This window comes from Vicia villosa, unplaced genomic scaffold (genome assembly GCF_029867415.1).
Source record: "Vicia villosa cultivar HV-30 ecotype Madison, WI unplaced genomic scaffold, Vvil1.0 ctg.001325F_1_1, whole genome shotgun sequence".
Lineage (NCBI taxonomy): Eukaryota > Viridiplantae > Streptophyta > Magnoliopsida > Fabales > Fabaceae > Vicia > Vicia villosa.
This window is the reverse complement of record NW_026705576.1, coordinates 177,630-196,401: the sequence shown is the minus strand read 5'-3', so window position 1 is coordinate 196,401 and position 18,772 is coordinate 177,630. Positions and strand designations below refer to the sequence as shown.

General features: G+C 36.1%; 1 protein-coding gene and 1 long non-coding RNA gene across 2 annotated transcripts; both read left to right on the top strand.

Moving 5' to 3' along the window:
- Window positions 1-7,571: 7,571 nt before the first annotated feature.
- Window positions 7,572-8,766, top strand: LOC131634660 (small ribosomal subunit protein uS19x-like; the record flags this gene model as incomplete). Its single annotated transcript, XM_058905306.1, has 2 exons — window positions 7,572-7,759; window positions 7,930-8,766. Coding segments are annotated over 2 exons (339 nt in total), but the record flags the coding sequence as incomplete, so codon positions are not given.
- A 688-nt stretch (window positions 8,767-9,454) lies between these two features.
- Window positions 9,455-10,627, top strand: LOC131634676 (uncharacterized). The gene is made up of 5 exons (XR_009293614.1): window positions 9,455-9,516; window positions 9,629-9,676; window positions 9,881-10,006; window positions 10,176-10,251; window positions 10,433-10,627. It is a non-coding gene; the product is annotated as an uncharacterized LOC131634676 (long non-coding RNA).
- Window positions 10,628-18,772: the final 8,145 nt, after the last annotated feature.

The following is an 18,772-nucleotide window of genomic DNA, read 5'->3' as shown; positions in this document are numbered from 1 at the left end:
CTTTCAAAACCAATAATATTGTCAAAACCAATAACCAGCAGATAGTTTCAAAACCAATAACTTACCCATGATATTATTTCCCGGGCAGCTTCAGCAGATTATCCATGCAGGACTGTCCAACTTTGATGTGCATGACTGTCCAACTTTAATGTGCAAGACTGTTTTGGATATTCTTTCAAAAAAGTGTTGGTTGTGTTAATCTTGGCTTCAAAAAATGAGTCATCCATGACACCAAAAAATTCAAAATGCTGCAAATATAGTAGAAAACATTAGAATACATATTTATTTTAACAAAGTAAGATGAAAACATTACAGTATAAAGGAATTCAACCTTTAGTAGTTTAGGCACAACTAGAAGACTGCGACTGAGTCTGAGATGATGATGGTGCTTCACTTCCGACTGAAGTTTAGGTAAATCCTATAAGACAGTTTGAAAACAATTAGCAAAATATTAGAAAACAAATTTAAAAATAACACCTAAGAATGATATAAACAGTACCTTGTAAAGCATCTTCATAAATCTCATACTCCTCATTAAATTCCAAGTCTTTGAATTGGTAAAGAGAAGGCCTCAACCAATTCTGAGCATAACTTAGAGCCTTTTCCATTTTTGATTTGAGGGAGCTTCTATATACATCTAAAACTCTCCCACCCGTGCTAAAAGCACTCTCAGAAGCCACTGTTGAAACTGGTGTAAGCATAATGTCTCTAATAATTTGGGACAGAATTGGGTATTGGGCAGCATTATGTTTCCACCCACAAAGAAGGTCAAACTTATCTTTATCCTTTTCACTAAAAGTTAGGCATTTTCCTTCTATATAGCTCTGAAGTTCGATTTCTTCTTCTACTGAATCGATGGACATCAAATGTTCCTAAAAAGCATTTTCCCTATCTACATGTGTGGGTACTTCATTGCTGGCAGCTGTTTCGCATTGAGAAACAGCCGCTGCAACAGATGGAATTGAGTCCACAATAGGGTCATATTGTTGGATATAAAGATTAAACATTTTTTAAAGATTGTCATTGATATCTTTTAATTGGGATTTCTTAGTGTCTGAATCTTTTCCATACATATCATTAAAGCACCATTCCAGAAATCTTAACTTATATCGGGGATCAAAGATAACACCAAAATAAAGGAGTTGATTCATCTTAGTGATATCAATCCAATATTTACTATACTTTTCCAACATGTCCCTAGCCACCTGAGCAAACATCCCATTAAGGTCCATGTTTAATTTCTTCAACTCAACGTAAATTCCAGCCAAGTAAGGAAAAGCTGTATGCAAACTTGCTTTTGTTGAAACAGAAAAAACCTTCGTCGCATCATAATATTGCTTCAAAAACTCAAAATGAAAACCCTAACATTATCCCAATATTTAATACTAGGGGGAGATTCAAACTCAAAGAAATCCCTATAGGATTCATCCTCATTTTCCAACTTATCAAAAGCAGTTTGAAACTTTTCAGCCCCGTCTAACATCAAATATATCAAGTTCCATCTTGTTGAAACATTGAGACATACTGATTTCTTGCATTCAATCCTAGCATATTACACACATTCCTTAAACTGTAAGGCCCTATGGGTGAATAGCTAACAAATCTAATTGCATTACTAACACTTGAAATTGAGGTGTTGGCTACTTTTAATCCATCTCTCACAACCAAATTCAAGACATGAGCACAACACCTCATGTGAAATCCAAACCCATCCATTAATAGTCCATTCATATTTCGTATTTTTTGTTCTAAATATCAAACAACAACATCATTTGAGGCAGCATTATCTACCGTAATGGTAGAAACATTTCTCAGCCCCCACTCTTTCAATACATCCTCAACCTTCTTACCAACAGTTTAACCATGGTGATTTGGGATTCTCGGAAAGCTAATTATCCTTTTCTGGTAATTCCAATCCCTATCGATAAAATGGGCGGTGATGGTCAAGTAGTTTAGAATATGGAAAGATGTCAAACAATCTGTTGTAATAGCCACCCTACTACAATCAGACTTAAAGAAAGCTCTCAACCTCACTTTCTCATCAAGATATAGCTGAAAACAATCCCTAGATATGGTTCTCCTTGACAGTATAGAAAATTGGGGTTGCATTTGACTACAAAAATACTCAAACCCCTCCCCTTCAAAAGTACTGAATGGTTTCTCATCCAAGATGATAAAAATGGCCAGCCCATTTCTGCAAGCTACGTGATTAAACTTAGAATTTATCGGAACCAACACACTTCCTTCAGTTGTTGAACATGACAAGATTGTTTGGGTAGGGTCAGTAGATAAGTTCAAGGAATATTTGGGACATGTTTTCATGTGACTCTTTAAGTTTGATGCTCCATATTTCTTAGAGTCACACATGTACTTTTGATGGCAGTACTTACATGTCGCGGTTGGTGGGTCACTATTTAAAGTGATCCCAAACCTCGGACCTCTTATGATTACCATTAGCATTAAGTCTTCTTTTCCTTTAGAAAGTTGGTGGAAGATTATAGGGTGGTTATTAAGGTACATTAGGTGGTGCTGTTGTTGGTGGTGGAGGACCTATAAGTTTATTATTTAAGTTAACATGCTGAAATTATAATGCTAAAATAACAGGATTTATTATATTATGAATGAATGCTAAACTTACAATTATTTGGCATATTGTCAACTCCTTGCATATCTCTAAGTCCTTGCATATTTTCAACTCCTTGCATATTTTCAGCACCTTGTATATAAAACAGTCGCAATCAATCACAGAAACATAAACACACTGATTATAGCATATTTGTTAGTCATTAAAATTATCAATACAATCTGTAACTTATGAATACATTCTGAAACTTATACTCAAACAATCTACAACTTTAAAATTATGAAGAGGTCTGAGGTAGCTGTGAATAACTATGCTAATTGAAAGTATATGCCATTAAATAACTATGTGTAGTTAACAGAAGCAGTGTAGTAGCTGTGAATAAAATGCTAATTGAAAAAACTATGCCATTAAAATACATATAGTGATGTAGAAATGCTAATTGAAAAGACTATGCCATTAAAATACATATATTATGCCTCTAATTGAAAAAACTGTTGTGAATTCAATGCCAAGAACAAAGTATAGAACATGGAAAGAATAAAGAACTAAGGAAGAAGAATAACACAAGAATTGGTTATAACTGATATTCTTTTACTTTCTCTTCAAACAATATTACAAGTTTACAAGAATAACAAATAACCTCTCTCACCCTAAAATAGGATTGGTTGTGTTGCAATGATGAGAGACTAGTATGCTATTTATAATAAAACCTAACATACTAACTAATGGGTTTTTTCCACAAGGCCCATTACACAAGCCAACTTAATAAACAAGCTAACTTAACAAATTAGGGTTTAAACACTAAAACCTAATTTAACATGCTAACAACCCTAGCATCTCCGACACCGGCATGTGAACAACCTTCGACTTCATGCTTAATCCTGTCGGACCAAGAAGCTACCATTCGACTATACTAGAGTTCAATCCAATATCTCACAAATCTCCACCTTGGACCTAACTCTACAACATCAAGGGAACAAACTAGCTTTCTTCATGCAGCTTTATCAACTGCATACAGTGGAAAAACTTACAACTCAGCAATAACTTGGTGATCATATCAGCAGCATTGTGATCTGTCGAAACCTTCGGCACTTGGACTTCTCCATGCTTGATTACTCCTCTGAAGAAATGCAACCTCACATCAATGCGCTTAGTTCGCTCATGATATGCAAAGTTCTTCGACAGGTGTATCACACTTTGACTATCACATTTAATAGTGATACCTCTACCTTGAAGTTTCAGCTCTTTTGCAAAACCTTTAAGCCCTAATGCTTCTTTCACAGCTTCAGTGAGGGAAATATACTTCGCTTTAGTGGTTGATAGAGCAACAACCTTCTGAAGTGTTGCTTTCCAAATAATTGCAGTGCCAAACACAGTGAAAACATATCCAGAAATAGATTTTCTAGAATCCATACAACCTGCATAATTAGAGTCGACATATCCTTCGATTACTGCTTTACTATCTTCACCCAAGGCTCCACTATAACACTCTTCTAAAACCCTGTGGAATATCAAATAAAATTTAGAGTAAACATGTAAAAAGGATGCTACAACTCCTTAAGTAAAATAAAACATATATTTGTCATGGTTTTTCCGAGGAACATAATCACATATTTCAACCAAACATGTTTATCACAGCGGAATAAAATTTCAAAATGGGATAATGTAAACATCTATCATCATCACCAAATTCACCATCTCAATCAACTAAAATTATCCAAACCAATAAAATAAGAGTTTATCGAAATAACTCTAAAACAAACGTTCCCCAGTGTTACAAGACCAGAGCATGACACGGACACAACCTAACTAAACGAAGTAACTCTACGAGTTATCCTCACCAAGCACAAGCCGCTATGCCTCAATCTGAAAAATATCAACAGTAAGGGTGAGTCTCATTCGCAATTAATCAATGTTATAAATTCACAAATTACAAGATATCATGCATATTATTCACCCAATTGAATATATTCAGGTATTCAACAAATAATACATCAAACACACCAACTAAATCAATCACACCACATTATAACATTGGACGTCTTCCACTCATGTTATAACCATACATACATCCTAATGCAATGCAACTACATACATGTGGTACCAATTCATGGGATTAACTCATCTCACCGATCCACCATCGTCAAGGATAGGCTACCTCCACTCATTAATTCCATACAATGGGAATTAGCTACCGCTGATCCATCTACATTAGGATACAGCCGCCATTATGATTATGTATGCATGCATCACCTATCGCATGCTAATCACTAACACCATACAATATGAATGATCTTTATCATATTTCAACACCGAAAAACAATTATGGATAATGTTTTCACACCTAAACATACTCCAAAAAAATTACATTATATTTTTCACACCAAACACAACATTACATTATGAACATGTTGGCACAACCTATACACATTGTCACATTTATCAATATATGTGCACAATGCACAAACTCACCAAAAGCCATACCAATTAAGGTAAACAACTTCATCAAAACATAACTCACCAGAAACAATGCCAAGTATAATATATTCATACTTCAATACAAATCAACAATTACATTATACATATTCACGCCGAAAATACAGCATCACCACATTGTCACATTTCAACAATTATGCACATAATGTAGAAAACACACCATAAGGAATTAAATCAAGATTTCCAAAATAAAATCGAGCTACTACTCATTAAATTGATTTATTATGTAGAAAATCAAATTATCTTTTCAACGCACAAAACGACGCTCAAAACGGACTTACGGTTTGAAAGTTACAAAATTTAAAAAATAATTATTTTTCAAAAACATACAGCGGTAACCGGTTACCTCAATCCAAGTAACCCGTTACTGCATCTGGCAAAAACCTTTATTTTGAAAAAAGTTCAGTGTTAATCGGTTACCTCACTTCAAGTAATTGGTTACTGCCTCCCAGACAGCAACAATAACACAAAATCCATTAGTGGTAACCGGCTACCTCACTTGAAGTAACCGGTTACTTCACAACGAACAACACTTCTTCGTTGACGTAACCTCAGGTAATAGGTTACCACCCCTAGGTAACCGGTTACCTCGTACCTGCATTCCCAAAAACACAGTTTTGACAACATCTAACCATTTCTATTTCCACCCAATTCATACTAAAACGATTCAAATACAAAAACAGCACCAAAATTCATGTTGTAACACAACATTAACATGTTTGGGGAACCAATTAACACCATATACAATCACTATCATTCCAATTCATCAAATCTTCCCAAAAACCCAAAATTCCCCAAAACCTAACATATCTCAATAGAATCAAACAACATACAATCAATCCTACTACTCATGAATCGATAAAAGAGATTAATCGGAAGAGTCCCCCCTTACCTTAGAGTTTGGTTTGGTTCTTCCCCTTCCTATGCTCTCACTACAAGAAATATGGCCTACGGCCACGCTAAATTCTTCCACAGCTCAGAAACTGCGGCCACATATATGATTTGGCCATGGTTTTAAAAACGTAGAATTATGTTATAAAATATTGGATCCGGAATATGAAATTGTGGCCTTTACTTTAATTGTCACGGTTATACAACTGCGGCCTTATAATTTTGACTAAAAACTATGACCCAAATCCAAAAAATTAGTCCCGCCCATTTTTTCCCTCTTTTATTTTCGTTTCCCTCTTTTTAATTAATTTCTTTTAGAGTTTAAAGATAGTGCACTGTCATTGTAAAACAATTTACACATACAACCAATCCAAATGCTTTAATTTGTCATGTAATTTTAGTTTTTTAAAATTAAAAATGGGAATTATTCTGATGCATGTCTCTCATTGGTTGACCATGTAAAAATACTTTACACTGCCAGTGCATTTCCTTTTTTCCCTTTCTTTTATAATATTTTTTAATTAAAAAAACATTAAAAATATAAATACAAGTTGTCATTTTAACCTAATTTTCCCTCTCCCCCTCTCATTCTGACTTTCTCTCTTCATTTTGTTCACGACCAAAAGAAAATTCAAAATGATTTTCATGCAACACACGGTTGCCGGAAATCGCCCTATGGTGGCGACTGCGACGGTCGGAGGTCAAAACCTCTGATTGAAACCTCTAACCCAATTGTTACGTTCCCCTGACTACAAAAATCTCCTCAGTTTCCTTTGATTCTCTCTCATATTCTTATAATCGGGCCAACAAGGAAACCCTAGATCTAACCAAAAATCCAATTAAACACAGACGGTGATGACATAGAGAACGAGGCCATGGGGGAAGGAAATAGGAGATCTCGATCTTCACGGTGGTAACACAAACACAGAGAAGATGAATAGTCAAAGAGTTCAAGGGTTTACCTGGAGCGACGCACGAGATTGCAGATTGAGAAGGCCGAAGATGAGGTAATATTAAGCGTCCATATTTTTCAGCTTCTTCTTGCTTCTTCTTTGATTTCTATATTCAATACTTCTTCTTCTCCTTCTATGTTATCTTGACTTTCTGCATTGGTGATTGTTTCATTGAAGGTGATGATTAATGAAGTTGTCGATTTGAAGTTCGTGGCCTCTTAATTCTTCTACCGAAAGCTGAAGAAGATTTTTGTGAAAGATTGAAGACCGCAGAGGTTAAAGAAGATGGTGAAATTGAAGTATTAAAGAACAGATGAATGATATTGAAGAATCCTGGAGAGTGAAGATCCAAAAAAAAAGATCAATGATGAAGATGCTGTTATATACAAGTTCCTCAAGTTAGTTATTTCTCTGGCTTTCTGTTACAGATTGGTTAGGAAGTTAGAGGTTGATCATTAGCTTATTAGGAGGTTGTTACAAATCTGTTAGAAATTGGTTAGAGTTTGTAGGAATGGTTGCCTTTTTTCTGTTATGAATGTTAGGAGTTAAAACTGTTACACAAACTGTTGAAACTTAAAATACAGGGCTGCCAAGGAATGTATTTTTGTATGGAAAGTGTTTTATGTAGGTATATATTGGTTTAACATTGTGAATGGATTGCATTACTTGAATCTGTTCTTCTGCAGGGAGATGTTGAACCCGAGGTCGCCGCACAAGGAGTGCCAAAGAAGAGAACATTCAAGAGGTTCAGTTTCAGAGGTGTCGATCTCGACGCTTTCTTGGATATGTCCACTGATGAACTCGTCAAGCTCTTCTCTGCCCGTGCTCGCAGAAGGTGTATATATATTTGTTTTTCAATCATTTTATTTTAGGATCAGATCTATCTAATTGTTTGAAAAAATGTGAAGAAAATTAGTTTGAAGATTTTTTTTATGTATTTTATAATTGTAATCCACGTCTCAATTTGATTCATTACCATTAACAATCTCTGCATTTTAATTTTAGGTTTCAACGTGGTTTGACCCGCAAGCCTATGACACTCATCAAGAAGCTCCGCAAGGCGGGTTTGAGTTTGACCCGAACATTGGCTGTCAGGGTGAACATAGTTTACACTGCCATGAGGGTTCTCACACCCAAAGCAAACACTACCCTGTAGCTGCCACTCTGATGATCGGGTTTGTGTTCTGTTTTGTTTTTTTAAAGGTAAAATATTATTAATGTAGTTAGTGTGTGTTTGTACTTTTTTTTTCTTTCCTAATAACAGGTTATGTTGTTTGTTGATTTTTGGTTCTTTGAAGGTGAAAATTTATGTTAGTTTTTGTTAATTTTGTAGTATTTGGTTGGTTTTCTATTTTTGGATGTCAACTAATTGGTCTGTTTTGGTTTAGTGGATGATGCTAAATTGATATCTGAGAAATAAAAAACAAGACGGTTAAAAAGTAGCTTCGCTTTAACTTAATGCGGGTTCGGTAATCCAAACCATTCTCAGCGAAACTAAACTTGTTGAGTAATCTTGTTGAAACGTAAACTTGCGGCCAATCACTACCAAGTCCCAAACTTAATGTGACTCTGCAGAAGGAATAGATAAGTTTATGTTGTTATCGATAGAGATTAATTTATGTGTCATGTATATCTTCATGAAATCTCCTTATATTCATAAAAAATAAACAAGGCACATGGCCAATTGAACGTGGCAATGAAAAGAATATAGTATTCTCATGGTTAGTGCAAGAGACAAATGAGAATCTTTATATGTTAATATTGTGTTTATTCTATGTTTTTTTTGTATTATTGTACAACTTTACAGGCCTGCATTGTCTCGAAAATGCAACGACTATTTAATGTGACCCTTTTGTTTAGATTCCTTCATCCAAGCGTTGTTCTTCTCTTGCTCTACAATCATGGAGCTTCACAATAATTTTTTGAACTTTACCTTAATGGTATCCTTTCTCTTCCTCTTGGTACTATTCAAAATAGGTATGAGATGGCGTACTTCTAAAAATTCTATCGCCAAATTACCACCTGGACCATGGAGACTGCCCATGATAGGGAACATACATCAGATTATTAGCAGCCCATCGACTCATCATTCCTTCTAACTTGGAAAGTCATTTTACAAAGTAAGTCATTTTACCTTTCAAACTTGATCACAATCCTCCTCCGGCGACTTTGAAAGCAAAGTGCTTTGTTTTCTCTCGGTGTCTCAGATATTGTGTTAATAAACATGTGAGTTTCTCCCCTCTTCTTCATTGAGATATCTTTTGTACCAACTAATTTCAAAACGTTGAATTTTGTTTAGTAGCTTGTACTTTTTTTTAGATGTTTTTGCAGTTGATTTTTTTTTTCTGCAACTAATTTTCTCTTTCTGCAATGCTTGTAAAGGTGGTTCCATGACATTGGCCGTGAGCAAGCTGCAAATAAGCCTCTTTTGAAAACCGTCTTTCAGGTATCTTTTGTCAGCAACCTATTAGGTGGAAGCAGTTATCTTGAATCAAAACTTGTCATTTATTGATTATATACTATCAGGTTATGATGAGATTGCTAAGTCCGAGCAAAACAACAATGGTGTTTGTCATACGTGATTAAACAAGGGTATGTAAGCAAAAAGTTTTCATATTATTTTTTTCTAACAATTTTAAGGTTGTACTTGGTAATTCTATACAGTTTAATCTGTGTTGATACAATTAACCTTCTTCTTTTATAGACGCCACTTGAAAATTTAGAACCTGTTTTGCGAGAAGATACTCAGAAGGTAGTGCAATGCTTTCACCATTATATGATATTTTTTAAATTGTTATATAAATTTTTCTGACCTTTCTTGCTTTATTTTTATACTATGTAGATATGGGACTGAGTTATGTTATAGCAGTGTGTATGTGTATGTTTTAGTTCTGGTTTTTGCGGCTATTGGCATATGGTTTAGGTGGTAATAGCAGTGTGTATGTGTATGTTTCAGTTCTGGTTTAGGTGGTGATAGCAACATTAAGTCTGCCCTGAGTCCAATACAAGCTGTTGCCATGGCAAATAATACATTACTTTTGAAAGAGCACAAAGAGATTCTGAAAACATAAATTGGATTTTGGTATGTTTGGCAGTTTAGATTATAATACTATAGTTTGGTAAATGATTGTTTATTTTGTTTGAAACTTATGAGTATATATATAGTTAAATTGTTTATGATTGTTTATTTTCTTCTCATGAGTATATATATAGTTAAATTGTTAGAAACTTAACATGGTTGCATGAAACAGGATGACACATTAGAGGGAGAGGTAGCATCTGTGGATATATCTACTAAAGATAATCTGAATAATCTGGTGAAAGCTGGTGAGAATTTATTGAAGAAAAAATTTACCAGAGTGAATCTAGATTCAGGCGTATATGAAACAGTTCTTGATAAAGGCACCATTCAGGAAGAACTCAATAGGTAAAAATTGATTTTATAGTAACTTATTTATTTTCTATCAGTGGAAAAAAATTAAAAATATTTATATTTATATGTTTGCAGGTTTGCTAGTTTACTGTCGGAGATAAGAAAAGCGAAAAAGTCTAAGCATCAAAATGGCAAGTGAATGGATGATCACTAGATTGAATATGTCAATCCATTGCTGAAGCTGTATCTTTTATTTCTTTGCTTAATTAATCATTTCTGTAAGATTGTGATGCAAGTTTGTAACATTTTAAACTTTAATTATGAATAAATAATTGTTGTTTGATTTTCAAAAATTTGAAAATAATGTTTTATTGATAGCCACCACAAGTATAATTAATAAAATATTTATATAATGTTACAGAAATAAACTGTGGCAAGATTAATGGTTTAGAATGCATAAAATATAACCACGGTTTTAAATCTGTGATCATAACCAAACTGTGGCTATATCTTGAATCAATACTGTGTCGTAAACATTAAATTGAAATCGTGGCTTTACCATATTGCCACGGTTTAGGGTTCATGGCAAATACAAACCGTGGCCTTAATCAAGCTATCGAAACCGTGGCCTAAAAAAGCCACGGTTGTCAAAAAGGCGTGGTCTATACCAAAAAACCGTGGACTTTACTTTAGGCCACGACCGCATACTCCACAGTTGGATTTTCGTGGCCTCAGCGTTACGCCACGATTATTTTGCATATAGCCTCGGTTTCCTGGGCGTGGCAGGAGACCTTTTTTTTTGTAGTGTCTTCAGCTCTTTCACGTTCTTCTCTTCTTCTCTTCTTTTCTCTTTTGCTTCTCATTCCAAATTTTCCTCTTTTCCTTATTTTATGAAAAATACAATTCACTTTAGTAAGGGCCTAACATTTAGCACCCCCTTATTACTAAATACGACACCAAGCCCAATAACCTCATTTTCCATAATTCTCCAATAAATCCAATAAAATGCCAAATAATTCCAATAAATAATTTAATTTCAATTTAAATTAATTAAGGGAAAATATGGGGTGTTACATCCACCATAAATTAGGACCCTGTTCAGAGACCCATTTATGTACTTTAAAATCCACTTTAATGCTTGCCAGTGAGCCTTTCAATGATTCGTCATGTACCTGCTTACAAGACTTACTACATATTCCATATCGGGTCTAGTACAGACCATAGCATACATCAAAGAACCAATTATATTAGCATATGGGATGCGATTCATATAGGCTCTTTCGAAATCAGTACAGGGACACCGCTCTATACTTAGCTTGAATTGAGGGTTTGTCGGAGTCACAACTGGCTTCAAATTTAACATACCAAACTTTTCGAGAATCTTTCGTAGATATGCCTCTTGAGATAAGCATAACTTCGACTTCTTTCTATCTCTTTGAATGTCAATTCCAAGAATCCTGGAAGTAGCTCCCAGATCCTTCATATCGAACTCCTTATTGAGTTCAGCCTTCACCCTCACTACATCTTCAACATTGTTGCTTGCTATGAGAATATCATCCACATAAAGCAACAAAATAACAAATGAATTACCAGTTCAAAATCGGAAGTACACGCTGTTAGACGCTGGCCTAAAGATCTAGAGGGGGGGTGAATAGATCTCACTAAGTTTTTACGGATTTTTCTACTGACTCGAGCGAAAGCGGTTCTGAATCGACTTGCGTCTATTCCGGACCGCTATTGCAAAGGTCGTATGTGTTTCAAAACCAAAAAGTAAGTGGAATTGATGGTGAAGTAATATGATGGCTAACCAATACGTTTAACAACTGAAAACCAATTAACTTCTAGATTGACAACTTTGATTTGCAATGCAGTAAGATTGGATTAAGCAAAAACACAAACACTTGGTGATACGTTCAAATTGATAGTGATTCAAGTTGTGGTGAATTGTGATGTTTGTGCAGAACTTTAATTCACAAATTTAACACTTGAATCGTTGATCAATTTTGCACTTATAACCAATTATGAACAGAAAGTAAAAGAGAAAGTAAAAGCGACAAGAACACGATATTTGTTTAGGCAGTTCGTCGATCGTCCTCGCTACGACTACGTCTGCCCCCAATTCCAAATTGAAATTGGGTAATCTTTCATTAATGTTGAAAGTAGTATATACAAAGAAGATAACAAAGCGATAAACGATAAACCAATTATGTCGATCCTTTGAATCTTCTTCCCCCTTAATCTTGAGCCAGATCAAGGTTATCCAAGAGCTTCACTTTGATTCCCTTCTGCAGTGTCTTGATTCCTTGAACTCCCCGTTCCTCAATCGTTACACTCAGCCGAATCCTCAATGAACGCCTCTTGATAAAAACCCCCAAGAACCACCCGTCGTGGAGGACAAAACCCGCAGATTTTATTCACCAACAAACCCCACAAACCTTCACCCACTAGGAATCTTCAATTCCGTTCCATGGACGTTATCGAACTCATCACTAACCCGCAACGCAAGAATGATTATGTGTAATTGTGTTGGAGATGATGAAGAACGAAGATGAGAAGCGTTTGTGTATCTTTCAGTTGTTGGTGTTGCTTGAATAATTACCCTTGCACAATATATATGATTGCATAACAGTTAGAACCAAGAAAAACTGATTTTTGAACTTTCTTGATCAGTTAGGTCGACCACTTGTAGTGCTTAGGTCGACCTAACAGAGCTTGCAGAATTTTGCTCCCAGTTAGGTCGACTTGTTGAAGGAGTAGGTCGACCAGAATCCTCTTCTGGTGCATTCTGGGGATATTTTCACAGATTAGGTCGACCTAGTTGATGTGTAGGTCGACCTAACAGGCTGGTATGTAGAATTCATCAATTTAGGTCGACCTAAATGATGTGTGAGTCGACCTGGCAGTGGTATATGAATTTTTCTCCATTTTTAGGTCGACCTGGGTTGATGGTAGGTCGACCTAACTGCTGTTTTTCTGCATTCTTCTTGTTTAGCTTGTGTTGAGAACCTTTAAACATATAAACATAATGGGTTGACCTATGAGTGATCAATGCTTGCTTTTCTTTAAGTTTTCTGCTTCCGTCTTGTTGTTTGAATGCTTATTTGAGTTTGCCATGAATCAAAAACATCTTTGAGTGTAATCTTGTATTCACATACTCCCCCTTTTTGATGATGGCAAACCATTCGTCTAAGCTTTGGTAGTAAATGATAAAGACTCAACAGAGCTCCCCCGTACATCCAGCATCTATCTCTCAACAGGGCAATCTCTCAACAAAGCTCCCCCGTACATCCAGCATCTATCTCCCCCTTTGTCAACATCAAAAAGAGAAAACAGGAGAATAGGAGAGTAACAAGAGAACCATAGATAATAATGCTAGCATGTACAGTATAGTAGGTAAAAGGTAGTTAATGATAGAATGAGACACATATGTGAGCAGGAGCAGTTTTTATGCATGAAGTCACTATAAGCATGTTAATTGATAGCATATTATAGTATCAATAATATTTTTGGAAGTGAACAACAATTACGTTACCGCTTTTTCAATATGACGCCTGGCTTGATGATGAACTACCTTTACGCTAAGAAAAATGTTAGCAAGACAAATAGATATATACATAAAGTAAAGAAATAATATTAAGAGAAAACAAACGTAATTAGCCCAAATTAGAGATATCGAGTATCCCTAATTCCCTACGAATGTTGAAATATTGCTCCGTTGCTAGAGGTTTGGTGAAGATGTCAGCTAGTTGCTTCTTGCTTTCTACATGTTCAAAAGTAACGTCTCCTTTCTCTACATGATCTCGTAGAAAGTGATGCCTTATTTCAATATGTTTGGTACGTGAGTGTAAGACAGGATTTTTACTCAAGTTTATGGCGCTTGTGTTGTCGCACATGATAGGTATGTGATCAAGCTTAATACCAAAGTCAAGAAGTTGTTGCTTGAGCCATAATATTTGTGCACAGCAGCTTCCAGCAGCTACATATTCTGCCTCAGCAGTGGATAATGCAACCGATACTTGTTTCTTACTATGCCAACTTATTAATGAGTTTGAGAATAGATGACACGTTCCACTAGTGCTTTTTCTATCGGATTTGCAGCCAGCAAAATCGGAATCGGAGAATCCTACCAAATGACACTCATATCCTTTTGGATACCATAGGCCATATGTAGTAGTTCCACGTAAGTATCGCAGAATTCTTTTGACAGCTTTCAAGTGAGATTCTTTTGGACAAGATTGATATCTTGCACACATACACACACTAAACATAATGTCTGGTCTTGAGGCAGTAAGATACAATAGTGAACCTATCATACCTCGGTATAATTTCACGTCAACCTCTTTACCTTTCTCATCTTTGTCTAGATTTGTATTTGTTGCCATAGGTGTGTCAATTTCCTTTGCTTCACTCATTCCAAATCTTTTGAGCAGCTCCGTACAATATTTAGTTTGATTCACAAACGTTCCATGACTGAGTTGCTTGATTTGTAGGCCAAGGAAGAAATTTAGCTCACCCATGAGACTCATCTCAAATTCACTCTGCATAAGCTTAGAAAAGTCTTTGACAAGTTTTGCATTAGTGGACCCAAATATAATATCATCTACATAAATTTGGACTAAGAGAATATCCTTATCTTTTCTTTTAATAAAGAGAGTAGTATCAACTTTACCTCTAGAGTACCCTTGACTAAGGAGAAATTTGCTCAAACGTTCGTACCAAGCCCGAGGGGCTTGTTTAAGACCGTATAGAGCACGTTTCAGCTTATAAACATGAGTTGGATACATGTAATTCTCAAAGCCGGGTGGCTGAGCAACATAGACTTCTTCATTTATATAGCCATTTAGAAAGGCACTCTTAACATCCATTTGGAATAGTTTGAAGTCTTTAGAACAAGCATAAGCAAGTAAGAGGCGAATAGCTTCGAGACGTGCTACAGGAGCGTATGTCTCTTCATAATCAATACCTTCCTCTTGATTGTAACCTTGGGCAACTAATCTAGCTTTGTTTCTAGTAATAACACCGTTTTCATCAAGTTTGTTACGAAAAACCCATCTAGTGCCTATTACTTGATGATCTCCCGGATGAGGGACTAAGTCCCAAACATCATTCCGTTTAAATTGGTTTAATTCTTCTTGCATGGCCATTAGCCAATGCTCATCAAGTAATGCATCCTTAGCGTTTTTCGGCTCAACTTGTGAAACAAAAGCAAAATGATGGCAGAAGTTACTTATCTTTGAGCGTGTTGTAACGCCCCTTGAGATGTCTCCTATTATATTGTCAATTGGATGGTCTTTCACGTTTGTCCAGGCCTTGGGAAGTTCTTCATTGTTTGAGATGCTTTCTTTTTCATTTTCATTGTGAGACTCATCTTTCTCTCTCTCAGCATCTTTCTTTACAATACTTTCATCCTCATCTTCCTTATCCTTGACAATGTCTTCAGTGGATGGGCCTGCACCATTAAATGAAAGACCTTTCTCGACATATTTTGCATAAGATTCATCAAAAGAAACGTGTACTACACTTCCTTTACCAAGTATGGCTCCCCGATTGTTATCTCCATAGGTGACATACCCCTTTTTCTTTGCTTGAAACTCAACGAAAAGAGATAGGTCTCCAGTCATGTGTCTTGAACATCCGCTATCAAGGAACCACAACCTTTCGGCAATGTCAAGACACTTTTCCTGCAAGATTAATTTAAAGAGGGAGGTCCCCAATTTTCATTGGGTCCTTGGTAGTGAGTACACAATTTGTTGCACTTAGGCAACCATTGAAATACTCCTTTAGGAACTAAAATTCTCCTAAATTTGCATTTTTCAATGGTATGTCCCTTTTTGCAACAATAATGACAGGTAATATGATGAGAATATGGAGTTTTGCTAGTTGATACTTTTGGTACAAAAGTGTATTTACTATATAAAGGAGTATACGATCTTTTGAACTTGTTTGGATCAACCGCAAAAGTCACTTTTGGTTGTAGAGCCTTGTCTAACTTGGCTTTTAGATCTCTCACTTCTTTTTGCCAAATGTGACATGTCTCACAACCAAACCATGATGTAGGATCTATTTCAACTTTGTCCTTTTGAATGTCTAGCATAGATTGTTTTAAAGCTTCCATATCCCTTTCGGTTTTCTCAACTTTTGATTCAAGATATGAAAATATTTTCTTATTTGAGGCCAAAAGTTTGAAAGCTTTAATTGCATCTCTATGCAATTCTTCAAAAGCAAGTTTTAGTTGAGAATGAGATACCTTATCTACGAGTTCAGGTTTAAGATGACTTACAGCTTTCTTTTTCTTGTTTTGATGAGCCATGAAACATAGGTTTGCTGATTCTTCTTCATCGCTTGACGAGCTTTCACTAGATGAATCACTTTCCCATGCTATGTAAGCTCTTTTAGATTTGTTATGACCTTTGCTTTGGTTCTTCTCCTTTTCTTTCTTAAGGTATGGACAATCCGGTTTGTAGTGACCGGCTTTCCCACAATTGAAGCAAAGACCTTTGATCTTTCCTTTGTTGTCGTCATCTTGTTTGAACATGTTTGATTGCTTTCTATAGTTGATCAATCCTTTGTCGGAATGTTTTGCTCCATTTTTCTTTAGATATTTGTTGTATCTTCGCACAAACAGTCCCATTTCCTCATCATCGGAGTCTTCGTCATCACTTGTGTCACTATCCTTTGGCTCTCGTTTTGAGGTCTTGGAGCTCGAAGCTTTTAGAGCTATTGACTTCTTCTCTACCTCTTTCTCCATGTTCTTTTCTTTCTTTGTCCTCTTCTCATGCATGTCAAGGCATTTAAGATGCTGTTCATGTTCCTCTAGTTTACCAAAGAGAGTGGTAATGTCTAAAGTGTTGAGATCATTTGCTTCCTTAATTGCTGTAACTTTGGGTTGCCATTCCCTGTTCAAACACCTTAAGATTTTGTTAGTAGCAACTGCATTGGAAACAGGTCTATCAAGAGAATTTAATCGATTTTTCAGGTGAACGAATCTTTTCTGCATGCTTTCGATGGTTTCACCATCTTCCATGTGGAAAAGTTCGAACTCTTGAGTTAACGTATTGATCCTAGCTAGTTTGACATCATCCGTTCCCTCGTGGGCAACTTGCAATGTGTCCCACATAGCTTTAGCTGATCTACAATGGGAAACGCGATAGTATTCATCAACTCCTAGAGCTGAGATTAGAATGTTTCTCGCTTTCCAATCGTACGCATATTTCTTTTCATCTTCAGCATTCCAAGTATCTTCTGGTTTTGGAACAACTGCACCAGCTGCATTTGTCATGGTGATCTGAAATGGACCATTGACAATAGCTGTCCAGATGTTCCTATCAATTGCATTGATATGGACACACATACAATCCTTCCAATAGCCGTAGTTTTCTCCGTTGAAAACTGGAGCTCTATTATGAGCCCCTTTAGGTCCGGAAGCCATCCTTCCAATAAGTGTTTCACGTAGCACGGAATAAACCAGAGCTCTTGATGCCACTTGTTAGACGCTGGCCTAAAGATCTAGAGGGGGGGTGAATAGATCTCACTAAGTTTTTACGGATTTTTCTACTGACTCGAGCGAAAGCGGTTCTGAATCGACTTGCGTCTATTCCGGACCGCTATTGCAAAGGTCGTATGTGTTTCAAAACCAAAAAGTAAGTGGAATTGATGGTGAAGTAATATGATGGCTAACCAATACGTTTAACAACTGAAAACCAATTAACTTCTAGATTGACAACTTTGATTTGCAATGCAGTAAGATTGGATTAAGCAAAAACACAAACACTTGGTGATACGTTCAAATTGATAGTGATTCAAGTTGTGGTGAATTGTGATGTTTGTGCAGAACTTTAATTCACAAATTTAACACTTGAATCGTTGATCAATTTTGCACTTATAACCAATTATGAACAGAAAGTAAAAGAGAAAGTAAAAGCGACAAGAACACGATATTTGTTTAGGCAGTTCGTCGATCGTCCTCGCTACGACTACGTCTGCCCCCAATTCCAAATTGAAATTGGGTAATCTTTCATTAATGTTGAAAGTAGTATATACAAAGAAGATAACAAAGCGATAAACGATAAACCAATTATGTCGATCCTTTGAATCTTCTTCCCCCTTAATCTTGAGCCAGATCAAGGTTATCCAAGAGCTTCACTTTGATTCCCTTCTGCAGTGTCTTGATTCCTTGAACTCCCCGTTCCTCAATCGTTACACTCAGCCGAATCCTCAATGAAAGCCTCTTGATAAAAACCCCCAAGAACCACCCGTCGTGGAGGACAAAACCCGCAGATTTTATTCACCAACAAACCCCACAAACCTTCACCCACTAGGAATCTTCAATTCCGTTCCATGGACGTTATCGAACTCATCACTAACCCGCAACGCAAGAATGATTATGTGTAATTGTGTTGGAGATGATGAAGAACGAAGATGAGAAGCGTTTGTGTATCTTTCAGTCGTTGGTGTTGCTTGAATAATTACCCTTGC